Source organism: Dermacentor albipictus, chromosome 1 (genome assembly GCF_038994185.2).
Source record: "Dermacentor albipictus isolate Rhodes 1998 colony chromosome 1, USDA_Dalb.pri_finalv2, whole genome shotgun sequence".
Classification (NCBI taxonomy): Eukaryota; Metazoa; Arthropoda; class Arachnida; order Ixodida; family Ixodidae; genus Dermacentor; species Dermacentor albipictus.
Genome location: NC_091821.1, coordinates 230,843,172 through 230,868,086, shown reverse-complemented (window position 1 = coordinate 230,868,086; position 24,915 = coordinate 230,843,172). Strand labels below are relative to the sequence as shown.

At 47.0% G+C, this 24,915-nt stretch overlaps 1 protein-coding gene across 2 annotated transcripts in view; it reads right to left on the bottom strand.

Moving 5' to 3' along the window:
- The window catches only part of vari (MAGUK p55 subfamily member vari), a 106,458-nt gene that overhangs the window by 47,010 nt on the left and 34,533 nt on the right, over positions 1–24,915 (bottom strand). The window contains exon 1 of one of the 2 annotated variants that reach the window (XM_070531036.1): positions 19,587–20,057. The exons of the other annotated variant lie outside the window; for it this stretch is intronic. Coding sequence (XP_070387137.1) covers positions 19,587–19,674 — 88 coding nt within the window. The 5' untranslated portion in view covers positions 19,675–20,057. Of the gene's footprint in view, positions 1–19,586; positions 20,058–24,915 lie in introns of those variants that run through there. 2 annotated transcript variants of the gene reach the window in all.

Genomic DNA, 24,915 nt, shown 5'->3' with positions numbered 1-24,915 from the left:
CCGTGCTCGCAAGCTCACGTAAACTATGACCAGGACAAGCGCAAGTTTGAAGAGGCGATCCGGAGTGAAGAACTCGCTCTCCAACTTTGGGCCGTCCAGCAGGTCCACGACGCCGCCAGGAAACTCAACCTCCCGGTTCCGTCGTGGGAGACGCCCACTCCATGAGAGCCCAAAGCTCTCGTGGCCTGCAGGACCTGAATAAAGTTGATTTCCTTCCTTCCTACGGGGCGTTCCCATCTGACGTAGCAGCGAGACGCGCTCGGATTCGACATTGCCTCGACTGAGCTTTGAAATTCGATGATGAACATCAAGAATTAGGCGCGATATTCAAGACGTTTAAAAAGTGCAGGTGCACTAAAACGTGACTGCGTCCAAATTTGTGATTTAGACAACCGCCCCCCCCCGCCCCCAAGATACTAAGAAAAATCTAATTAATTAAGTTTTGTTAATCGATCTTCTGAATCTCACGTTATTAGCGGCAAAGTATGTCAACCTCACCTAGAAACTCCTTTGCAAGAACGCCACGTTCGCTGTGCTTATAGCTTTTTTTTTTATTTGATAAAACATCTGCATGGTCTAACAAAAAAAATGTATCGTGTGTGTGTTCCCTAAAGCACAGGCAGCTGCTACTAGAATAGCACATGATATTCAACGGTTTCGTGATTTTAACACTGCAGGGTGTTACGAACATCAGCAAAACACGCGAAGGAAAGTAAGCCCTCGCACGCTTAAAATTAAGCTGCCCACCACTGGCGCTCGGATTCGAATGGTGGTGGTGGTGGCGGTAAACATTTATTTCACTTATTTACAGAGAGAGTTGAGGACGACCTTAAGGGCCGGCCCCTTACAAAATCCGGCCCCTTGCAAAATCTAGGAGGGGTCCCATAGTCCGAGACCCCTGTGGCCTCCACGGAGGCTCGGGCCAGTGGCGTAGCAACAGGGGGGGCCGGGGGGCCGTGGGCCCCGGGTGCACGGGGCCAGTATGGGGGGGGGGGGGGGTGTCATATACGTCTGAAGACACCCGAAAATTGTCGATATCCTCGCCTTCCTCGACTACACCTGGGGGGGGGGGGGGTGACAGAAGAGCGAAGGGCCCCGGGTGCCAGACGACCTAGCTACGCCACTGGCTCGGGCCCTAGCCACGAGAGTTCGTTGGCTCTCTAAGCTAGAGCAGCCTCCCAGCCTCCCAGCCCTCTCGGAATGCACGGCCCGGCGGCACCACTCACAGGAGCGGGAGCAGCGGGTCGCGCTGGCCCCTGCGGTAACGTACAACATTTGCGCTTAGTAATTTGTGCCAGGTGATGTGCCCCACAAGAACTATGAGAGTAGTGGCGTTTGTGCACGCACTTCGGAAAGGACAACAGGCGATACTGCAGCGGATGGGGACGACTTTGCAAGCATCGCTATGATGTTAGGATGACGGTGTCCGGACGGATGACGGCTGCTGTTCACTCACTGCTGTCGCAGTTAATGAGTCCAGCGCCAAATGAATCGCTCGAGTCTGCTGATTTTCTTTTCTACTTGTCTGTTTAAATAGCCGTCACTGATTCACTGTCTGTCAGTGATGATGTAAGTTCCGCCACAGATTTTGACAGGTTAAGTTTGTAAGAAATATAGCGCTCTTCTGCGGGAAAGTTCGCGGATGAATTAACTTAAATGAGGAAAGTTGTTTCTTTTCTCTTTTTTTTGCGAACATAATCCGACACGGCGCACGCGACATTTGCAAACGAAGTCAAATGTGAGTGGAAGTCGCTCTAAAGTGGGCGGACGCTATACACACTGTCTGCGGTTTCCAAGTTTCCAAAACAAACCCGTCTCCAAGGCAGCCGTTGTTGTCATGGCGATTAACTACCACACATTAAAAGCCCGCTCGCGTGCTGAGGCCGTGAGAAGAGCGGAGCGCCTTGTGCCATCGATCTGTCGTCACGGCAGCCCCTGGGACCATGTGGTCACCGGCGCTCCGTGTGTTGACCCCACCTCGATTCAGGAAATAGACGGCGCAATGCAGGTGCGACGCGCTGCCCGTCTCTGCAGGGCTGCGGCGTTGCAGCCGAGCCCTCGCTTCACGCGTCGGTGCGATCGGTGAATAACGCCTCCCGAAGGTCCCAGACGACGGCTGCTGGCAACAGCAGTGAACGGGGCATACGATAGGCATGCAGTAAAGGAGTACTGACACAAAAAAAAATCCGCGTGGTTTTTTCTGCTTTAATAAGCAGTTAATGACCCAGTAATCACGGCACGAAACCTCATTTACTTCAGAGCGCGACAGGTAATTATTTGCAGTCTTTTTTTTGTAGCGACCAGTCGAAGTTTCGGTTCCAGAGAGCAACGAGACGGGACAAACGGGAGTGTAAACAAAGTGGTCACGTGTTCGCAAAAAGCCATGACGTATGCTCTGACGCGCAGCCAGCGTGCGCGACCAAATTGCTGAATTGTCGTGCGACTGCCGCAGCCAATGACAGCGCCGGTAGGGTGAACGTCATGGCCACGTGGTAGACGACGGCGCATAAATGGGCTACAATTTGTTTCTGACACGAAATAAATCCTAGAATAAAGTGACCTTGAAGGAGTGCGAGTTATAAAACGTTTTGCGAAATAGTAAATCGTTGGCGTGATTTCTACTCGGACGCGGTAAGCGCAGACGCGCCAGCAATCGTCTGTATACGAAGCGGCTCGCCTGACTGGCCTTTTTACTCATCGCTACTAACGGCACCGGGAAAACGAACCGTATTTTCACTTAAGAGAAACATAAATGTTCAGGCATTGATTGTGCTGACGAATTTAGGCGCTTTATTACGAGCTGCGGACGCATCGCAAGGACTCTCAGCCCCGGATAGACCGCCGGCGAGCTATAGGCCTACATCGTCTCCCAGCGATCGCAAGCTCGCTTGACATGCTCGTTCGCTTCTGTCGGCGCCAATGAAATCAAATGTGCTGCAATTTAAGCGTGACATAACGGTGTGCACGTTGTGCCGACTAACATAGGCGCTTCGTTATACGAGCTGCAAGCGATCGTGTCACAAGCGCAACCGGTGTCGGATTCGATGGCCCAGCGAGCTATGCCTGCCGCATCTTGGCCATCGGCGGCTGTCAACGGATCCGATACTGCTAACGCGGTCTTGCGGAAACACGTCTACAGTGCTCGCATAGACGTGTTTATATTGTAATCGTTTGTTTCAAACAAGATAGCTGTGCAAATACGGTTGCTTTCACTTTCTGTTCGAAGTTACGCAGGATTCCGAACTTCCACGCAGGGGCGCCGGTTCTGGGCCGCCGCTCGCTCATTCGTACCATGTGTCCCGAATCGCAGCATGCATGCGGCAAGTCGCGCACGACGCGCCGTACTACAGATCGCACGGAAAATCGCGCCATGTGTCTCGCGCTTTAGACGTGGCCAATCACTTAGCGACTCCGATATTGCGGCCGGCGATGGCGAGGACGAACCTCAACAAAACCCTCGCATCGGCCACAATCAATGGTAAGACACAACAAATCGGCGTTGAAAGTTGTGGCAGCGCAGTCAAGCTGATAGTGTGGGAAATATCCCGATGGACACGACAAAAACTGCAGTTGCAGCGACACGGAAAGCGTCCCACTACAAGTACAACAGCTAGAACAAGCAACATCAGAGGAGAAGAGCACATGTAAGCCGCATGGCAGCCAACTAAAATTCGTGACGTAGCCACATGACGTAGCGTTTTCTTGGCTATTTACAATCCCGGTCGATGTCAATGTTGCGAGGTGCTCTGTTTTGCGGTTGGCTGCGCGCACGTACTTTAAAATTGATTTTAAATATGTTCTAAGCGATATTCGCCGCTGATATTTTATAGACGATATGTGTGTGTGTGACCAACTAAATCGATCTCACCAGTTTTCTCGACTTCAAATTTTTGTGTCAGTGCTCCTTTAAACACGCGTCCTGAACGGACATTTGCTTGCAAACCGACCGGTGATGACGCTGTGACGAAGTGCCAGTTTTACCCTTCTGACGTCATTAAGTCCCCCTTATACAACCACACACTCGAGGCGATGAAGAAGCGGACTGTATGCAGAACGCGTGGAAACGGAAAGCGCATGGCGGTATACAGTGGCATGGAGTATAGGAAAGCGGATGTTTATGTAAAGGAGCCTGTCCGCTTATATAGCTGTGTGTGCACGCGTGTATAAAGAATACAGCGGGCGTACGTTTTCTATGTCGAGCAATCTTTTAAAGCTTTCTTTCTTTGTTCTCCACGTTTTGCGGTTTGTATGTTTCTGGCCGTTTATGGTCAACCTGAGACACTGGATGTCACTAGTTGCCACTAGGAATAGATTAATAAATAAAAATGACCGATTGCCGGTTTCGAACTCTGGCCCTCACAGGAGCTCGATGCCTAACCATTAGGCGAACGCGTGCCACCCTGGATAGACGAACTAAACTCGCGCAAGCCATCGCTCGAGCTGTGGCGCTGTGGCGTGTTTTTACAAATGCCAAACGCGTCGTGTATTGTGATTAGACACGTTTTATGCTGAGTAAAGTGCCGCTTTCTCTGAGAGGTCCACCACGGTGGCTGCCGGTCACATTCGTCGCTGAAATCTGCAGCGCGTCTGTTGACGTAATGCGCCCGCTATATCGCTTACAAAGATGTCAACACAAGGTTGGTTCTGCCGGGACTTTTTAAAAAGAAAGCCTACGGAATTGGCACAAATCACGTCCCTAAAGATGACTTATCTCTCCGGGAGGACGTCATCTGCAATAAAAATCAAAGCAATTCATTAAGTGAACTATAACTACATTATTAATTTATTCATTACAAACCTTACGGCGCGTGATTGTAAGGGAACGTTGAAGAGAATCCTTATAAAAGTGTAGTTACAGGTTTTTACTTTTCGAAGGGACCATTCTGACAAATTGTGACAGTACACTGTGTGGCGCAGGACTGTACGGTGACACTGCGTAAGACTAGGAATGCCTTTGCGGGTTGCGTGACAGTGCCCACAGAAATAGTTCGTGTGTACGTGCGTGTGTGTGCTTAGGTTTTTTTTTTCCTTTTTTTTAATCCTTCTTTCTTTCTCACCTATTGCATCCCCTTTCCCTTACCCCAGAACAGGGTAGCCAACCGGAGATAATCTCTGGTTAACCTCCCTGTCTTTCCTTTGCCTTTCTCTCTCTCTCTCTCTCTCTCTCTCTCTCTCTCTCTGACACGCGGCACCACGAAGCGCGGCTCTCTGTCCAACCCCTGTGTGGCGTAAAAGCATGGCGCAAAATGAAGCTGCCGTCGCACTTTTTCTCTTCCTGCGAGCTGATTCCGATTGGCGCTTTGCGCAACTCCCCAGTGAACGCATAAGGGTCGAGACAGACCACATGACCGCGCGGTATGGAGAACCTTTATTTTATGCCGCCTATTACGTCACAAGGGAGCCCTATAATGTGTGCACGTGTGCGTGAGCACGCGCGCGCGGGCGTGTGTGCTTTAACCTTATTATTTTCATATTGTAAACTTGAATACAATCGTATTTCAAGACAGAGAGAGAAAGAGAGAGCAAAAGCATAAACGAAAGGCTAGGAGGCTAACCAGGACTGAGCCCGGCTGGCTACCCTGCACTGGAGGAAGGGAAAAGAGCGAGGGAAATATTAAGAGGTTTGTCCAGCCCCTAGAGTAACCCCCTTTCTTCTCGTGCACTTCTTTCTTCGTGATACCAACAGAAAGGTGCCTAATGCGGCTATCATCTTTTTCTGCTTTTCTTTTCTTTTTTTTTCTTTTTGGCGCAAGATGCCTCAAAGACCAATATTTTTAGGTTCCGATTTAAGCTGACATAGGCCACATGCATGATCAAAAAGCAGGCTACACTGACACATTCGACATTGAACAACTAATATGTGCCCTGCAGCCTGTCTTTAGGCACGTTCCAGTCTCACCAATGTAACGTGTGCCTCATGAGGGTGGCAATTTGAAGATTTCTAAAACAAGCCGCCATCCTTCGCCCATGGTGGACATACATATTTCGCTGCAGTATTATCATTTAGCGTCATCTGTTTGTACAACTCGCAAGTGCACGTACGCGTTTTTTTATTGCATCGACGTTTTCGCAGCTATCAAAACTAGTTGCAAAAGGGTTTATTGCACTTCGCTTTTCCAAGAGTAAACCGCGCAACAAAACTTCGTTATAAGTGGCTTCGCTTATATAGAACTGCTGGCTGGGTTAACCGCACAAATATTCGTTTATCCTACAGTTCTTCGTATGCGAGTTCCACAAGCTAACCGTAGACTCTATTGGCTTGATCCAAACATGCGCCGTGTCAGAAACCTGAGGCCCACAGATATGTTTATAAATGGCACTCGGGGAGTTTCTAAAAAATACTACAATAAAATAAATGTTTAGGGCTGGGTACGAATTAATGCGTTTGAACCGAATAATCGCTATTTTTTTACCGATTTATCAAACAGTTAATCAGATACGTTGATTTCCGTGTAATATTTACCGGGACAACAAAAACTACACCTGTCATTAGATAGTTGTATAGCGAATATATATGCTGTGGAGCTACAGAGCTAGAAAGCGTTACCTCGTTTGTCTATATACCAGATGCCGTTCGTGTTACGCAAGTGAAAAGTAAAAGTGGATGCACACAACTAAAGATCTACTTGGACAACCACTAAGAACGCCCAGGGCGGCCCTGTACAGTGGATAATAGTACAATTAACACGGGAACTTACTACCGATAGCTACGCGCAAATTTTTTTAATGAGCATATGCTTGACTAAGCTAGCCCAAGTGTTTTGAGCCGATTAACCAGATCACAACAGTTAACCGCGGTTAAAGTGGCAGTCGATTCATCGGGAAATTAATCGATCAGTCGCTCAGTTGTAAAGGAAATAAAAAAAAAGATGACTATCTTAAACGGCGCCTCCTTCAAGCGAGAGCGTCTAGCTAAGCGCTAGACTGCTGCATACCTACACGTTTTTCTGAACAAACTCGTGTTACGTATAACCGTGCCAAGGTGAGCAGTGAGTGATGGCCTCGCAGATCTGTGCAAGCGCTTTCTGTGTAGCGATCGGACGCATTTGTTATTTCCCCCTGGTTATACATTTGCATGATGAGGTAACCAAACTTTTCACTTGCACTACAAACAAAACTTACGAAAGAGACAACGCTTACAAGTGGGAGGAATTACCAAAAGGACATATTGCCTGCCGCCTCAGTTATCTTGCTTGGGGGTTCTAACTAACGCGAAGGGGCTTTATATTTGCGTTAAGGTTCAGAAAAACAGTCGACTTTTGGTTCAACTCCGAAGCGAGAAAATGACGGTTCGAAACCGGTTTAAACAGGTTTACGCTCGTTTCCATAAGTTAAGTATTATGTGAAGGAAAGCGACACAAATTTATTTAGTACCAAGAAGTCGCAGTTTCGCCCCAAAGGCGAAGCATCGTTTGCGATAGCAAATTACTGGACAGCTATACGAAATAAGGATAGTTGTTCTATCGGCCAGCTTGTAAACGTAGGCACACTAACTAAATTCACAAGCATGGTGCCACGCGCGCACAAGCAAACATGAACACATCTCACTCGATGACCGCGGAAACTCGCTGTCAAAACGCTAGAGTGAGGAAGCGCCGCAGCAGCTAATTTAGCCAGAGTTTAAGATATGCAAATGCCACGTAGCTGGACAGAACAAAGGTAATGTTGTTTGCCGTCGCGTGGAGATACTCAAGCATTTTTTTTTCATTTCACCTAATTAGATAAATAGTCGTAATTAATTAATCAACTTCACAAATATTACATAGATGAAAAGTATCATTGAGAAAATTGTAGAGCGACATGAAAAACTCCCGATACAGCTTTCTGTTCCTCAATACGTGCTACATAGACGTGTTTTTCCGAGCTTGAAAGAAGCTCGCAAATGCACGCAATATTGCCGCGCAACTGGCTGCTCGAGGATATTGCGCGTATTCGTGGGCTTCTTTCACGCTCGGAAAAACACTTTTATGTAGCACGTATTGAGCAACAGAAAGCTGTATCGGGAGTTTTTCATGTGGCTCTACAATTTTCTCATTGACACTTTTAATCAAATTATAATATTTGAGAAGGTGATTATATAAGGCAAATTACCTAATTAGGCAGAATGAAACAAATGTTTGAGTATCATCACGCGACGGCAAACAATATTACCTTTGTTCTGTCCAGCTACGTGGCATTTTAATATCTTGAAACTCTGGCTAAAGTTAGCCGGGACACCCTATAATAGGTCTCCCACCACCGCAGAACTATTTGACTGTCAGCAATTTCAAACGCCCATATGCCTGCCTCCAGACGGGTCACATTGAGAACGGCAATAGCGGTGCTGACTCTTCTAAAATGACAGCAAGCTTGTGTGAAGAAGGAGGGAAGGGCAGAGAGGTCAACCAGACCCGCGTCCGGTTTGCTACCCCACACATGAGGGACGGGGGTTAAGGGATGAAGAGAAAGAAACGAGAGCTAGGAATGCGCTAGTAGTATACGAACACGTGGGGCTGCCGATCACGCCTACGGTCGGTCACACAGCCCAGTCGAATTCATAAAGTGTCGTAATGCCCGCCTTGCTTTGTGATCATGCGACGCCTGGCGATCATGGTCTAATACTCTGTGTCTCTGACGATGGTCTGCAATCTAGCCTGTTTAACACAATCCGAAGAACGCAGCATTCTTCGTACAAAAACACAATACGTGTTCGAATGTCTCTTCGCATGGATCACACAATGATGTGTCTGACATTCCATAAGTTTTCGTAAAATCCACCCCTAACCAGAGGCGGCACAGTAAGGTTGCACCGCGTGTATTTAAATATGAGGTAGTATGGTTGAGCTACAAGAGCAGGTAATGTATGAATAAAAAAGCTCCAGATAAGGTGGCCAACGTGAATCGAAAGCCGTTACTTTTTTTCTTTTCGTTCCAAAGTGGAAAAATAGTCTTACAGTTCCAGTTCACTTCCGATTCAGGCAAATATAATGCTTTCTTTTTTTCGGTTTTCGGTACAATTCCGGTTCGATACCCTGTTTCGAAGATTTGTAACTTCTTGTTACACAGCATTGCGTCCTCTCGCTTTCATTGGCTCCTCGTGATTTCCTCCTTTGTTTTATTGAAAAACAAAATCATGTTGCTCAACTTTCTTGTCACTTTTCTGAGAATATATGCCCAGATCTCTTTCATGCAAACAGCAGTACTCCTTTCTCTTTCTCTCTCTCTCACTGCCCGGCGTTTGCGTTGACTAATCGTTTTTATGGAGATTTTATGCATTACACGTACTTTCACGCTAACACAGCAACGAAATTATTGCGAAGCCAGCGTAACTTAGTCGCATTCTCCGCATCCTTATGCATGATGAGTAGCGCAACGCTCTCCAGACGAAAACATGAGACGGCGCCGCCGACGGTACATCGCCCCATTATAAGCTCGTGCGACGCCTCGAATAGGATGCCCATCATGCCGTGCAACAAGAAGAGCCCGTCGCACCGCGGCGCGAAATCGAACAAGGTGAACGCCGTTCCACACCCCTCTATTTTCTACGCGTGAGCGGAGGCGCGACTGGGGCGGCAGGGTGAGGCAGGGCTATGGTGGCTAGCAGGGCACACACACACGGCACGCGCTGTCCGATGGCAACGTCGGCGAAGCCAGGGCGAAGCGTGCCCCGCGGCCACGGCGAAGGAGACAGGCGAGGCGAGTCAAATGCATCCCCGCATATCTGTCACGCAGCCGACAGCCGCCGTGGCTGCGCCGACTTGGACCAGGCGTAACCGCTCTCGCTTCCCTCGGCGTCAATGGGGCTGGCCTCGTGGGCACCCGTGGACGGCCGCGTGCGACCGAAGCGCCGATGTACATGCAGGTGCCGCGAGTGAATAATACGAGCCGCCCGTTGGACGAGTGTACTGGCATCCCCCAGTCGCCCTCGTTTCTTTATTTTCGCTCTCCATTCACGCGTTTCTTTCGTCTGCATATTTTCTGTCTCTCTTTTTTCTTCAGCACATTTGCTTGCACGAATACTCAAGTGACCACGTGCCCGAGCACCACCGCTTTCCTGCTCTACTTTCCCCCGTCCGTTTTAAAACAAATATTTACGGTGAAACAGTCTAGATATCCACAAACTCGCCTTATTGAGCATCAATAAAAAAACTTACTGTAGTGTTTTCTTAATGTCGCCTTCTCCCTCAGCTATTTATTTATTTATCTATTTATTTATCTGCACAGGCGTGAGTGTCATGTTTGTAGTGCGACGTAAATCAAGAATGTTTCGTAAATCGCATTTCAACACTAACAATGACAAAGACAAAAAGAGTTCGTTTTGGACCTGCGAACGCATAAACTACGCAGTTATGAATCAGAATAAAGGTCCCCTTCGCACGATAAGCAAATGAAGCCTTGCGTAATTAAAGACGTACTGAGTATTTTGGTATAGCTCGTTTGCCCGACTCCGAAAGAGCTCTGACATGTGGCTTCCATTCATTCGCATCCCGCAACGTCGACCTCCTATCTAATGCAGCGCTTTCCATGCCTGATGGGTCGATCTACAGGGTGCCCCGCGTAACTTGAGCCAAACTTTAAAAATATGCAAATACCAGGCAGCCGGACAGATCCAAGGTAATGTTGTTTGCCGTCGCTTGGAGATACTCAGATTTCTTTGTGCATGCCGCCTAATTACATAATTAGTCTTAATGGATTAATCGACTTATCAAATACTGTATTTAGATTAAAAGTGTCAACGAGAAAGCTGTATGAAAGACATGAAAGACTCCCGATACAGCTTTCTGTTGCTCAATACAATGCCACATAAAAGTGTTCTTCCGAACGTGAAAGAAGCCCGCGAATGAATACACGCAAAGTGCCTCGAGCGGCCAGTCGAGCGGCAATTTTAGAAACCCAAGACAGCGTGTTTTCATCTTCCTTAGGAGCGAACTATGGCTGGTCACCTAGCTGTGAGTTTACATGCTCTGTATATACGTGCGCTGCAAAAGCTGCACTGTGTCGATGCCCGCAGCGATTACTGCAGCACAACCGGCCGCGTGCGACGCGCAATCGCACCGTCATCGCTTCGTTATTTTTCAACTCGCGCAAAGAAACTACCAACGTGTTGTAGCATCCTGAAAATACCCGCTCAATCCCAAATGATAGAAAAAGAAAGAGAAGTAGAAAAACGGGAAGGAGCGGGGGAGAACAGCTTGCTCAAAGTAAGAGAAACCGCAGCCAAAGTCAGCCTTCAGCCATGCGTGTATACTTCGCCGTGTTTCAGGAAACCCAGTCGCGAGTTGTTAAACCATGCCATCAGGGTCGAGTGTTTCGCTAGTTTCGGCGAATGCGTGTCCAAGTAATTACTCGAGTGCCAGCTATACCATCAAGGCCTGCCAGAGCAAAGCTGAACCGAAAAGGAAAAAGGTCGCCCCGCCTGTTGGACGTATACTATACACATACTCGCGGCGAGAGCGCTTTCAAAATGTCATGCGCACATTTGAAGCCGTGAGTAGAGAGAGAGAGAGAGAGAGAGAGATGGAAGGCAGAGAGGGCGGCCAGAATAACTGTCCGGTTGGCTACCCTGTACTGGAGAGAGGCGAGAGAGAGCAGTAAAGGTGAGGGCAAGAGAACTTATGAAGAAAATCTATCTGCACAAGCACGATGAAGGCAATTGACGACTGCAGCTTTTCATTTAGCCATAAAGATTGCCGCCTCGGTAATCGCAACGCGTCGCCGCTGTGTCGGTCGAATATGCCTGCATTCGGCTGAAACATACGTTCTCTCCGTCTGGCTGTTGCAGAGCCCTCTCGAAAAGCCATGCACATAGGTCGTGTAGAACAGATGGCTGCACTAAAAGAATAGTCAATTCACTGCACGTGTTTCAGCGATGTCAATGTAGCTTGAAAACGCAGCCATTCGCGAAGCACATCTACTTTCGCGTCACATCAACAGCTCCGTGAAACAACCTGTCTAACATGCCATTGGTGCATATCCGCGAACTGGAAACATGCAATTTCCGGTCCTTGTGCTTCGTTCGCGCGTACTAGTGCTTGAAGGGGCACACATTGGAGCTCCTTAGCGCTCGAATGCGTACATATCTTGTGCGTCTTCATATCAACTTCTCCTCGAGTGCACAAAAAAAAAAAGTCAGGCGCTCACAAATTAATTCTTTGTTTTCCCAGGAAAACAGTAGTGGACAAAATGCGACAAAATCAGTGACTTAGCTCACTTTACACTGCTATTTCCCTTCAATCCAATGCCGAGAAAGACAAGAAAGCCAATGCTGTGCTCACGCCTGCATGATCGTTGCCCGCACATGCACCCATTTGTAACCGACGCTCGAAGACACCTTTCTCGTCTCACAAAAATCGCCATTATTTTATGGGTGCATTGCGTTTCCTCAGTGATGTGCACACACGTTCACGATATTTTTGCAACTCTTTGTCACTGCAGAAAGAAAGGGAACGGAAAAGGGTTTAAAAGGCATTGTGTAAACAAATTAAGGGCACTCGAGGTTAACAATTATCGCGTACTCTCGGATAGAAAAAAAAAAAGGCACTCAGGTAGGAAGGATCAAGCGTGGACTATTACCCGACAATGCACCCTTATGTGAGTGCGATGCGGCGACCGCGCATGATTTCCTTAAGCACGATTAATAACTGAAATGTTATATGCTGGCACTCGGCCAGCCAAACTTCGAAGCCTGACGTACTCGGTCTTTAGAAAGTGCTTCAGGTTATACAGGTTACCCTGCAGGAGAAGCAAAACATAGATGCAGTAAATGAGTAAATGTGCAGTTACTGCGCGCATCGCCCAAGAAACGGACTCACATTTCTAAACAATCGACACCGCAATGACGTATAGAATGAAAAAAAGAAGGTTTTACTAATCATGCACTCCGTCTCAAATATATATATATATATATATATATATATATATATATATATATATATATATATATATATATATATATATATATATATATATATATATATATATATATATATATATATATATATATATATATATATATATATATATATATATAAACCAGCGAAGCTCGAGCCAACGTGTCCTGGCACAGCCCAACCGGTTGTCTGCACTGCCAGACGCCGTCAGTGCAACCCGAGTGGGAACACGCTGCCAGAAAGGGTCAGACTAGCAGGATGGCACTGTACGAGAAATCGTGTATACCGGGTGTTTCACGAAATGCGTTGGAAGTTCCTTAAAAAACAGGGAAGCTGAGATAATTGAATGATTTGCTTTGGATTGATTTTACCCCCGAGGCATATATTTGAAGATGTCTCGACGTAGTAATAAGATAAGTAATTATGCGCGTTACAGTAATTAACGTTCTAGCCAAAAGAGCCATGCGACTGATCCCACTGGAAGACTTACTTGAAGCGCACCGTCAGAAGGGTTCGTCACCGTTCTCAAAAATGCAAAAAAAAAAATTACCTTGCTAATTTTTTACAGCGTGATGAATTCCGGCCGATCTTAGGCAGAATTTAAGCGAAACTGAGCAGCCGAAGAGCGCAACTGTCGCGCGCCCTTAGTGGATGCCCATGAGTGACGTAACTGTTACACAGCGCCTCGCAACCGGGTGAGCGTGAAGCGAGCGAGATCTCGGCTCGATAAGGACTCTCGCTTGATGCTCGCCCACCGATGAGGCGCGGGCAGTCGAGCACGTCACTCACGGGCGTTTTTGCTACGGGCGGGACAGTTGCGTTCTGCGACTTTTCAGGGCTGCTTATACGATGCTTATACCATTTCGCGCTTCGTCAGTCTAAGAGCGAGGCGCCGCCCTCGTTGTTAACGGGATCAGCCGGCCGTGAGCGGTGGGTGATAAGATTGGCATAGAATCGAGCGGAGGCATCGCTACAAAATAGCGGACCTGTTCCTCTTTCATGTGCGAAATTGGGCGGAATTCATTACGCTCTAAAAGTTAGCAACGTCAACTTTTTTTTTTTGCGTTTCTGGAAACTATTATGGGCACCTAGGATGGCGCGCTTCAGGCCTTCGATTGGGATCAATCGCACATGGCTGTTTTGGTAAAAGGTTAACTAGTTAATTTGCATAATTACTTGTGTACTCACTGCACTCAGTCATTTTGAATGTACGCCTCTGTGGTAAAAGTAATGCAGAGGAAATCATTCAATTACCTTGCCTTCCTACTTTTTCAAAGAATTTCGAACGCATTTCGCGAAACAACCGGTACAGCTTCGGTGCTTGAGTCGCATAACGCCAGCCTATCCTAGCCAACATATTAGAGGGTTAGAGCGGCTATAGCTTTGTGGTTCACGCAGCAAAGTTAAGATTACGGGTGCACATCGCTCCGTTTACAATCTATAGGCGCGTTCGCGTTAGATCGCGCATAAAGGCAATCGGTTTGTGTATTAATTACAGTAGAACGGGCCTCTGTACAACTAACGCCTCTACAACGAAATGACCTGCATGAGATTGAATGCTTAAGTCCCTGCGGAATTCTTATCTTTCATATGCGTAGTGAACGCCTCTACAAACGAATACTACTCCACCGAATTTCCCTGTACAACGAAAGAACCTTAGCCATCCACCCCTCACCTTGAAGGCTGTTTTGTTGCTTTACAACGAATTCTACACGTATGTAGCGACGCCGCCACTGGCATTTGCAGACTGAGCTGCGCTCTGCGCTAACGGCAGCGCTAGCGACGCCCTTGAGGAACGTGCCTATGCCAGCGAGTATCACAGTCCTGATGCAGTGCTCCAGAAAGCGCAGGATACGTGTGCTAGTTGTTGCAATGCAGCCGCGGGCGCGACGGCTAACGAATACGTCGCCGTAATGACGACTTGATAGTAACGACCGACCGACGAGGTCTTCAAAGCAGGCCCGTACCCAGGATTTCTTTTCGGGGGAGGGGGGGGGGGGGCGCAGGCAACCTAAGGTAACTTTTCTATGAAAATGATGAGGGGGGGGGGGGTATACCTTTACAATTACTAACATGAATAATGCCTACCGTTCGCCATAAAGTCGTGTAAACCCGAAAAAAGAGAAATGAAATCAGATGTACCTCACAGGTACGCCTGTGAGATGCACCTCTAATTTACTTGACAAACAAAAAAACACAACAAATGGACTCGCGCAGGAAAGAAACGCAGGAAGAACATTTCCAAGAACAAGTAAACAAGCGAAAGTCTAAAATGAAGATTTTAGTAGCGTTATTTTTTTTAATTAGGTCTGCAAGAATTATAGAGAAATATATGTTTTCCTAACAATCACAGTTCTTTTGAATCCCTCGTTCACTGGTCTACCAAGTGACAAAACCGAATCGCATTGTTATTTGGGAAGTTACGCAACGATGCGTGGCCGTCGGTCCCGTACAACCGCGTAGAGCGCCAGACGCTGCGGTTCTAGACGTACTGCACCCACCGCGGAAGGTTAGAAAAACACTCACATAAGCACAGCAGAAAAGTGGCTATACGTCAGGCGGCTCGACTAATAACTTTAGAAGCGTCATTCAAAACACACGGAATCATTCTCCGCTTCCGGCGGCGCTTTCTCTACTTCGTTTTTAAATGAAAAGATGTTGATCCATGAATACTTTCAGAAACAACGGTTAAATTTGTTAATTTTCGCTTTTCCTTCCTGCTTGGCTGTTGCCTCGGCTCTCCCCTTAGTAGATTGCGTAATTTCTCAACTGCTTGCGACTCTTTCTTCCAGTTGCCAATTTGCGCGAAAAGTGCTGTACAATTAGGAAAAAACCAGACGAGGTAACGGGTGACATCCATATTGCTTATGGGTGTAACGGTTATTGCAGAGTTTGGTACCGGACGCTGTTTCGCATGACCTTATTTTCCACCTTTCTAACCCATACCATGGGTACATGGCCCCGAGGATCCGCCAGCGTCGCAGCGAGACGTCACTCGAGGAAGTAATGAGGCAAAAGGAAAAGTTAAACGCAGCTGGCGCTTTCTCCGGCCGCAACTCGTTCCAACAGCAAACAGACCAGCTTATTACGAACCAAATCCCTTTCTTGGTCCCTGGATGAGTCTAAACAAAGAAGGTTGAACTAACGAGGGAATAGCGATGAGCATGACCGTTGCGATAGATGGTGACAACTGAACGCATCTCGAGTTATATCGCGCGGGCACCGAATTGATGAGAAAACTGGCCTTCACACCCCAGGAGATGCCGATAACTATAGCGCAATCAGAAAGGAGTGAAAGAGGCAGCAAAATATTGACAATCGAATAGCTATCAAGTCTCAAGCTTGATTTGGCGGCGCTTTAGGAATGTGTATGAGGAGTGGTGGCGTGGGGCAGGGGGAAGGGGGGAGGCCGTGTGCCACTTAATTTCGGGGGGGGGGGGGGGGGGGGGCTCTCCTAGGCCCTCCCTTATGTACGTGCCTGCTTCAAAGTCATCTATATAGAGCGGAAAGGACGCGAATTGTCAACGAAGCAACAATGATATAGAGGAACAATGACTTTCGACGGCAGGGGAGGTGATGGTGGCATTCGACGGCTTGCAGTTTTACCCTGCGGCGTTTCCCGGGTTTAGGCCGCGGCGCACGCCGCGAACCTCAGTGCAGTAAAGTCGGCTACAGTCCCACATTTAGTCAGACGTAGTGTGCAAAAGAAATTAGCGACCTGTTTCACAAGGTATCTCTGTAATTCACGTTAAACAATTCTTAGTTATTGTTGTTGAACGTGCTTACCCTGCTCTATATATTGTGTACGGTGCACGATCTTTACAGCGAAGCGACGTGCATAACAAAGGATATTGCAAGTTCCAAGTTATTTGTTATAAAAGCGTTTGATTGTATATCTTTTAGGTCCTTCCGCAACGAACGTTCGCAGCTCACTCACATATTAACGCATTCGCAGCCGAATAGCTTTGCTTTCCGTCATAGATCTTTCTTGCGGCGTATACCTCCCGCCCCGAATCGCTCATCCTGGGCGTTTCCTCCGACGCAGGAAGCTATAAAAAACGAGGACTGCACCGTCGCGGATACGTGCGCGATCCTATAGCGATAGCGCGGCAGAATTTCTCGCCGCCGTATGTTCGTTGAGACATAGCTGCCTCGTATTTCATTCTTCTTGCTTTCTTTATTATTTTTTAATGCTGCAGTGCACGTACACACAGTTGGCTCGCCAAATCCTGTAACACGTACGGCGTAATCGCGCGTAAGCCTCTTACCCTCACAGTAGAACGGCTAACGAAACGGGTATGTTGCACGGAATTATACGGAAGCTTTCTCGACTGCCGCTTCGCCAAGTGTAACCTGAATGTGGGATAAGCGAAGCGCGCGAATCCAGCAGCGCAGCAGATGCAGCCCCCCGTGAAAGCGTTCCCGTTTCCATGGTGCGCGCAAGTGGCTGTCGCGGCTCGGCGCAGCTGCAAGCGCGCAGCATGTGCGAGGAAACCGCCGGCGTCCCAAATCTGCCGTGCACTATACACGCACAAAAGTAAGAGCGCAAGCGCGTGTAAGCAAACCCCGCGTGCAGTGCACGCAGCTGTTCTGCCGGATATCACGCCTGGTTTAGAAGATGCCACTCGTTATGAGTAAATATATAAAGAGAGTAACACTTTGGAATAGAATATCTAGGCATGTGCAGATATTGTTTTTTATATTAGTGCGCCGTCCCCCAGTTCCAAATTTAAGAGCGGCGGACGGGGTGCGGTCGACTCGTATGCGAACCAGTTGACGTACAGAGCGACAGCTTTTTCCGAAGTCGTGAAAGTGCGGCTCTGTATAAATGCGCTCGTGTGACAAAAGTACTTAATATTTGTTTGCATTGCACTTTTTCTCCAGCTCCTGCAACCTTTAAGAAAGAAAGAAAGAAAGAAAGAAAGAAAATGTAGCATGAGTGCACAGCGTAACCCGCCCAGGCATGGTATGGTGTCTATAGCGGCGTACCAAATTCGAATAGTAATTTTTGAGAATGACTCAAATACGAATCCAATAGTGCCAGAATCGAATCGAATACCTTTATAATAATTCAAAAAAACGTTCTTACCATTAATCTAAAACGATGTTCATATCCTACAGTATTCACAATGTTAGCAAGTTTTTGCCATAACATTGCAGGTTATGAATAATAATAATATTTGGGGTTTTACGCGCCAAAACCACTTTCTGATTATGAGGCACGCCGTAGTGGAGGACTCCGGAAATTTCGACCACCTGGGGTTCTTTAACGTGCACCTAAATCTAAGCACACGGGTGTTTTCGCATTTCGCCCCCATCGAAATGCGGCCGCCGTGGCCGGGATTCGATCCCGCGACCTCGTGCTCAGCAGCCCAACACCATAGCCAGTGAGCAACCACGGCGGGTGAGGTTATGAATCGTTGTCGACTATACATCCAGATGGATCATTCAGAACAAATAAGAAGTTTGTTCGCATATACCCGGGATTCTTCGTAGAGTGCAAATAATCGCGGTTTAGAATGATACATCCGGCTCACTGAGCGAGATAGCGTGCTCCACTACGTAATTTTTCGTGTTCTGTGTCTACTATATGGCCACAGGGATAAAAGTTATCGCACTTTTTCTCCAATTTTGTTTCCTCGTGCGCACTTGAGGATTTAAACTACTGGAAAACTATTCGGAAAATATTCGTATTTGCGAATACTGACTATTCGATGCGAATACGGAGTCGAATTGAGACAGGTATTCGATTCGTTATTCGAGTTTTTCGAATATTCACACATTCGAATATTCACACAGTTTTAGTAGTGTTCCTTATGTCGTAGGGGGTGAAAGTGTCGTGTCTTGTTTGCACGGAGCATTTTTTTTTGGGGGGGGGGGGGGGGGGGAAGGGGCGATTCTGTAAGTTTCCACCTTGTGGAAACTTACAGAATCCCCATTCAGAATATGGGGATATATATTACAGAATACCCATTTCATCCGCTGCTAATTTTCTTATTGGATGGGCTGTGGTACACGTCAGGACGAAGGCGCCTCCAGTCAATCAGCACTTCAGCAGCAGACGAAATGGACATGCCTGCTAGGTGGACACTTGCAGGCATGTCCTTGCTCTCGCGAATTTTCAAGCGACCGCAGTATTAAAAAAAACCACGGTGTTCCAGTCACCATCCAAGATTAATCCCCTATGTATTGATCCCCTATGTATTGATCCCCTATGTGTACCTACTAAGATTGTCGCGCTCTCACGCCTTTTAGCGCAGGAAATAACGAGCACTTATCAAACAGGTGGTTGTGAATTAGGCGAATTATACCTTCATATTACAAGCGCACCAGGTCCTATGACTAGCATATGTAATTAAATAGCTCGGCTAGCTATACATCTTACCAATTGCTGCCTCGTATTTCGCGTCGCATTTCAGAAACGAAGCACTCGCAGCCCTCAATCTGCCGTCAACGGTATTATTATGCACTCATTCTTCCCAGGCTCTCGAAGTGTCTGTAATTACTAGTGCGTCGGAACAGACATGAAGCAACACGCTTGCGCGACGCTGGCAAGCAGACGTCTCTCCTACAAGGCCACTTCGCCGCCGAAGCTCCCACGTGCGCGGCGACCACACGCGCGCGCCGGAGGATGGGTCCGGCGGCCGTGCAGTCGACGGAATACCCGAGCGCGCCTACACACACACACGCCTTCCCTCTGATTCGGTGTATACTCACTGCCTTGCTTCTGTTGGTTGAGCTGCTCGGTGCTGCGCAGCAACCTGCGGGCGTCATCGTCTGCCACATGTCCGCCGCACAGAACCATACTTCGCCACCCCGCACCCGCGGGCTGGCCTGCTGAGGGACTTTGTCGGTCCGGGGTTCGCGCCAACAGCGGTCGGAGAAAACAAACACAGCGCTCGGCTCACACACAGCGCACGCGCGAGGAAAAAGCGCCTGCTACGCGCGCCCGCCGAGCGCAACACGGCGAAGAGGAGCAACGGTCAGGAGAACACGCTCGCGGAGGAGCTGCCGGGCAACTTTCAAACTGGGACCCGTGTCGGCGGCGATGCTTGTCGGCTGCCCGGACGCCGCCGAGAGATTGGGTCGCGGCGGACCACGCGTCCGCCGGGCGGCGCGCCAGGCGCAAGGTCACGCCGGTCACGACGCATGCGCAGCGGCTGGAGCGCCGATTTTGGATTCCTCCAGCAGCTCGCCGAGGGTACTCCACATGCACCGCACCTCGCGGCTCGTTTCTTTATTGCATCCGAGGGGAGCCAACCTTTGGTGCTTCCGCTGGGCACGGTATGTCGAGGGCCGGCCCGATCGGAGCGGCACAGTTTGCGCTGCCTGCGCACAGAGAGCGCGCATGTGCACGGTAATGACCGGTCCTGTGGCATCTCCTCGGTGCCCGCGAGGAAGCGGGAGAAAGTGCGATGCGCCTGAACGATTGAATCTGGCAGCAGACTGTTTTGCTCGCACATGCAACCAAAACGGCGCGCCACTTGATTCCAATGCCACGTGACTGCGCCAATTCATCTCATTTTCGCAATTTCACAGTTGCTTTCAGATATATACTGGCGTCCAGGACAACCCAACGCACCTAACCCACCGGTGCAGTGCTGTACAACAAGCCAAAGGACCATTTTCCCTCTCATCGCTTTTATTAGTTATTTTCGCTGCGAAAATAAGGAAATGTGATAAGTATGCGGATGTGCTTATACGCAGGGTATTAGGAACAGCTTTAATTGCGAAGCTTAAAGGGACCACTAAAGAGTAACATTAAATCAGTTTAAACTGATAAAGTGTCTTTGAAAACTCAATTGTAATTATTTTCTGCGGCAAGTGGTCGATTGCTAGAAGAGAAAATGGAAGCCTAACTTCCATTTTTTCGAACTGCGTGCGCCGGAACGCCAGCGTGGATTCGTCATTGACGTCACAGATCATAAAGTGTTTTCTCGTATTTGGGTCGTTGAGGCTGATACTGTTATCGAAATGTGCAAAGTTCTGTCTATGGCTCCTTTTGAATAAGCAGGCTGGTGAACAAGCAATTGGCTACTGCGGCGTCGATTCTAGAAATACTAGAGGAGAGATGTTGGTAGAATTCACGGAAAGGAATAAGCTGCGTATAATGAACACCCTCTTCAGAAAGCATAGCAACAAGTGGACCTGGAAAAGCCCTAATGGGGAAACAAGGAATGAAATTGATTTCATGCTTTTTGCCGATCCCAGCATAGTTTAGTATGTAGAAGTGTTAGGTAGGGTAAAGTGCAGTGATCATAGGTTAGCGAGGTCTAGGATTCACCTCAATTCGAAGAGAGAAAGATTAAAATTGGTCGAGAAGAAACAGGCCAACCTAGAAGCAGGAAGGGTAAAAGCAGACCAATTCAGGCTGGTACTTGCAAACAAATATGCAGCCTTAGAACAGCAAGATGAAGATGACATAGAGGTGATGAATGAAACAGTAACGGTTGGCTTCAGAAGCAGCAATTGAATTGGGATGTAACACACCCAGGCAACTCTTCCAAGCAACGAAGGACCTAATAAAGAAACGACAAAGGATGAAAGTGTCCAACTCAAAAGACTAGGTAGAATTCGCGGAACTGTCAAAACTGACCAACAAGGAGAAAGTAAGAGGTATTCGAAATTATTATGTAAGAAAGACTGAGGAAACAGTAAAACATGTGGCTATGGTGTTAGGCTGCTGAGCACGAGGTCGCGGGATCGAATCCCGGCCACGGCGGCCGCATTTCGATGGGGGCGAAATGCGAAAACACCCGTGTACTTAGATTTAGGTGCACGTTAAAGAACCCCAGGTGGTCAAAATTTTCGGAGTCCTCCACTACGGCGTGCCTCATAATCAGAAAGTGGTTTTGGCACGTAAAACCCCATAAATTAATTAATTAACAGTAAAACAGGGACGCAGCATAAGATCGGCAAAAAGAAAACTTGGCATAGGACAAGACAAGATGTATGCGCTGAAAGATAAGCAGGGTAATATGATCAGCAATTTCGAAGATATAGTAAAAGCAGCGGAAGAATTCTATACTGACCTGTGGAGTACCCAGAGCACTCACGATACCTCCATTAGAAACAGTAATGAACAGGATACAGAAACTCCTTCTATAACTACCGATGAGGTCAGAAGGGCCTTAAAATACATGAAACGGGGAAAAGCGGTAGGAGAAGATGAAGTAACCGTTTATTTAATCAAAGATGGAATATACATCATGTTTGAAAAGCTTGCGACCCTTCATACGAAATGTTCACGACTTCAAAGGTCCCAGAGAATTGGAGGAACGTCAGCATTATACTAATCCACAAAAAGGGAAACGTCCAAGAACGGAAAAATTATAGGACCATTAGCTTAATGCCAGTATTATGTAAAATATTCACCAAGATAATTTCTAATAGAATAATGGCAACACATTACTTCAGTCAACCAAGGGAACTGGCTGGCTTCAAGAAGGGATACTGTACAATGGATTACATCCATGGTAATCAATCAGGTAATCGAGAAATCTACAGAGTACAATCAGACTCTCTATATGGCTTTCATAGATTACGAAAAGGCATTTGATTCAGTAGAGATACCAACAGTCATAGAGGCATTACGTAATCAAGGAATACAGGTCATTTACGTAAATATCTTGGAAAGTATCTACAAAGATTCGACAGCTACCTTAATTGTCCACAAGAAAAGTGGGAATATACCTATGAAGAAAGGCATCAGACAAGGAGTTACAATCTCTCCAATGCTATTAACTGCATGCTTGCAAGAACTTTTCACGCCATTAAACTGGGACGGCTTAGGAGTAATGATCAACGGCGAATTTCTCAGCAACCTTCGATTTACAGATGACATTGTCCTGTTCAGAAACACTGGGGACGAGTTACAACAAATGATTGAGGACCTTAACAGAGAGAGTGTAAGAGTGGGGTTGAATATTAATATGCAGAAAGAAAGATAATGATCAATAGCCTGGCAAGAGAACAAGAGTTTAGGATCGCCAGTCAGCCTTTACAGTCTGCGAAGTAATACGTTTACCTATGTCAATTACTCACAGAGGACCCGGATCATGAGAATGAAATTTACAGAAGAATAAAAATGGGTTGGAACGCATACGGCAGACATTATCAGATCCTCTCTGGAAGCTTACTATTATCACTAAGAAGAAAGGTGTACAATCAGTGTATTCTACCGGTGCTAAAATATGGGGCAGAAACTTGGAGACTGACAAAGAGGCTCGAAAATAAGGACCGCGCAAAGAGGGATGGAACGAAAAATGATAGGCTTAACGTTAAGAGACAGGAAGAAAGCCGTGTGGATCAGAGACCAAACGGGGATAGCCGATATTCTTATTGACAATAAGAGAAAGAAATGGAGCTGGGCAGGTCATGTAATGCGTAGGTTAGATAACCGGTGCACCATTAGGGTTACAGAATGAATGCCAAGAGAAGGGAAACGCAGTCGAGAACGGCAGAAGACTAGGTGACGTGATGAAATTAACAAATTCGCAAGCGCAAGTTGGAATCGGTTGGCGCAGGACAGGGGTAATTGGAGATCGCAGGGAGAGGCCTTCGTCCTGCAGTGGTCTTACAGTAAGCTGAAGAAGAAGGTGAATACATTGCAACGTAGGCCATCTTTACCCAATAGAATATATATATATATATATATATATATATATATATATATATATATATATATATATTAGTCATATCATGAGAAGCTAAGGACAACATAGGGGAAATTACTTGTGCTGAATAAACGAAATAAAGAAACGATAAATTAGTGGCAATTACAGTAGATGAAAAAACAACTTGCCGCAGGTGGGAGCCGAACCCACAACCTTCGCATTTCGCGTGCGATGCTCTACCAATTGAGCTACCGCGGCGGCGTTTGCCCATCCACTTTCTCGGGTATTTATGTGTACTTGTAGAACCCTGGGAGTGTTAACCAGCGCCACCACTCATAGACCTTGGCGGCGGACGTGGAACGTCGTTTTTGCCGCAGGCGTCACGAGAACGTGATCTTCTTGGGTGAAGGCAACTGGTCAATAAACCCACATATGCTACCTGAAGGCATCAATGTTACCGGATTCGAGACCCTAGTTATGTAATGAACGAGAAGAAAGGGGGTTCACCGAGGGGCCCGATTTTTATTAGTTATATCATGAGAAGCCAAGGACAACATAGGGGAAATTACTTGTGCTGAATAAACGAAATAAAGAAACGACGGGTTCACCGAGGGGCCCGATTTTTATTAGTTATATCATGAGAAGCCAAGGACAAGATAGGGGAAAATTAAGGTAGATGAAAAAACAGCTTGCCGCAGGTGGAAGCCGAACCCACAACCTTCGCATGTCGCGAAGGTTGTGGGTATATATATATATATATATATATATATATATATATATATATATATATATATATATATATATATATATATATATATATATATATATATATATATATATATATATATATATATATATATATCCTTCGGCACGTCCTTCGGCGTGTTGTACAGCACTGCATCGGTGGGTTAGGTGCGTTGGGTGGTCCTGGACGGCAACATATATCTGAAAGCAACTGTGAAATTGCGAAAATGAGATGAATTGGCGCAGTCACGTGGCATTGGAATCAAGTGGCGCGCCGTTTTGGTTGCATGTGCGAGCAAAACAGTCTGCTGCCAGATTCAATCGTTCAGGCGCATCGCACTTTCTTCCGCTTCCTCGCGGGCACCGAGGAGATGCCACAGGACCGGTCATTACCGTGCACATGCGCGCTCTCTGTGCGCAGGCAGCGCAAACTGTGCCGCTCCGATCGGGCCGGCCCTCGACATAGATGAAAAGATGAAAAAAGATGAAAAAACAACTTGCCGCAGGTGGAAGCCGAACCCACAACCTTCGCATTTCGCGAAGGTTGTTGTCTTGTTCACACACACATATATATATATATATATATATATATATATATATATATATATATATATATATATATATATATATATATATATATATATATGTGTGTGTGTGAACAAGACATACAAGTAAGGTAATAGAAA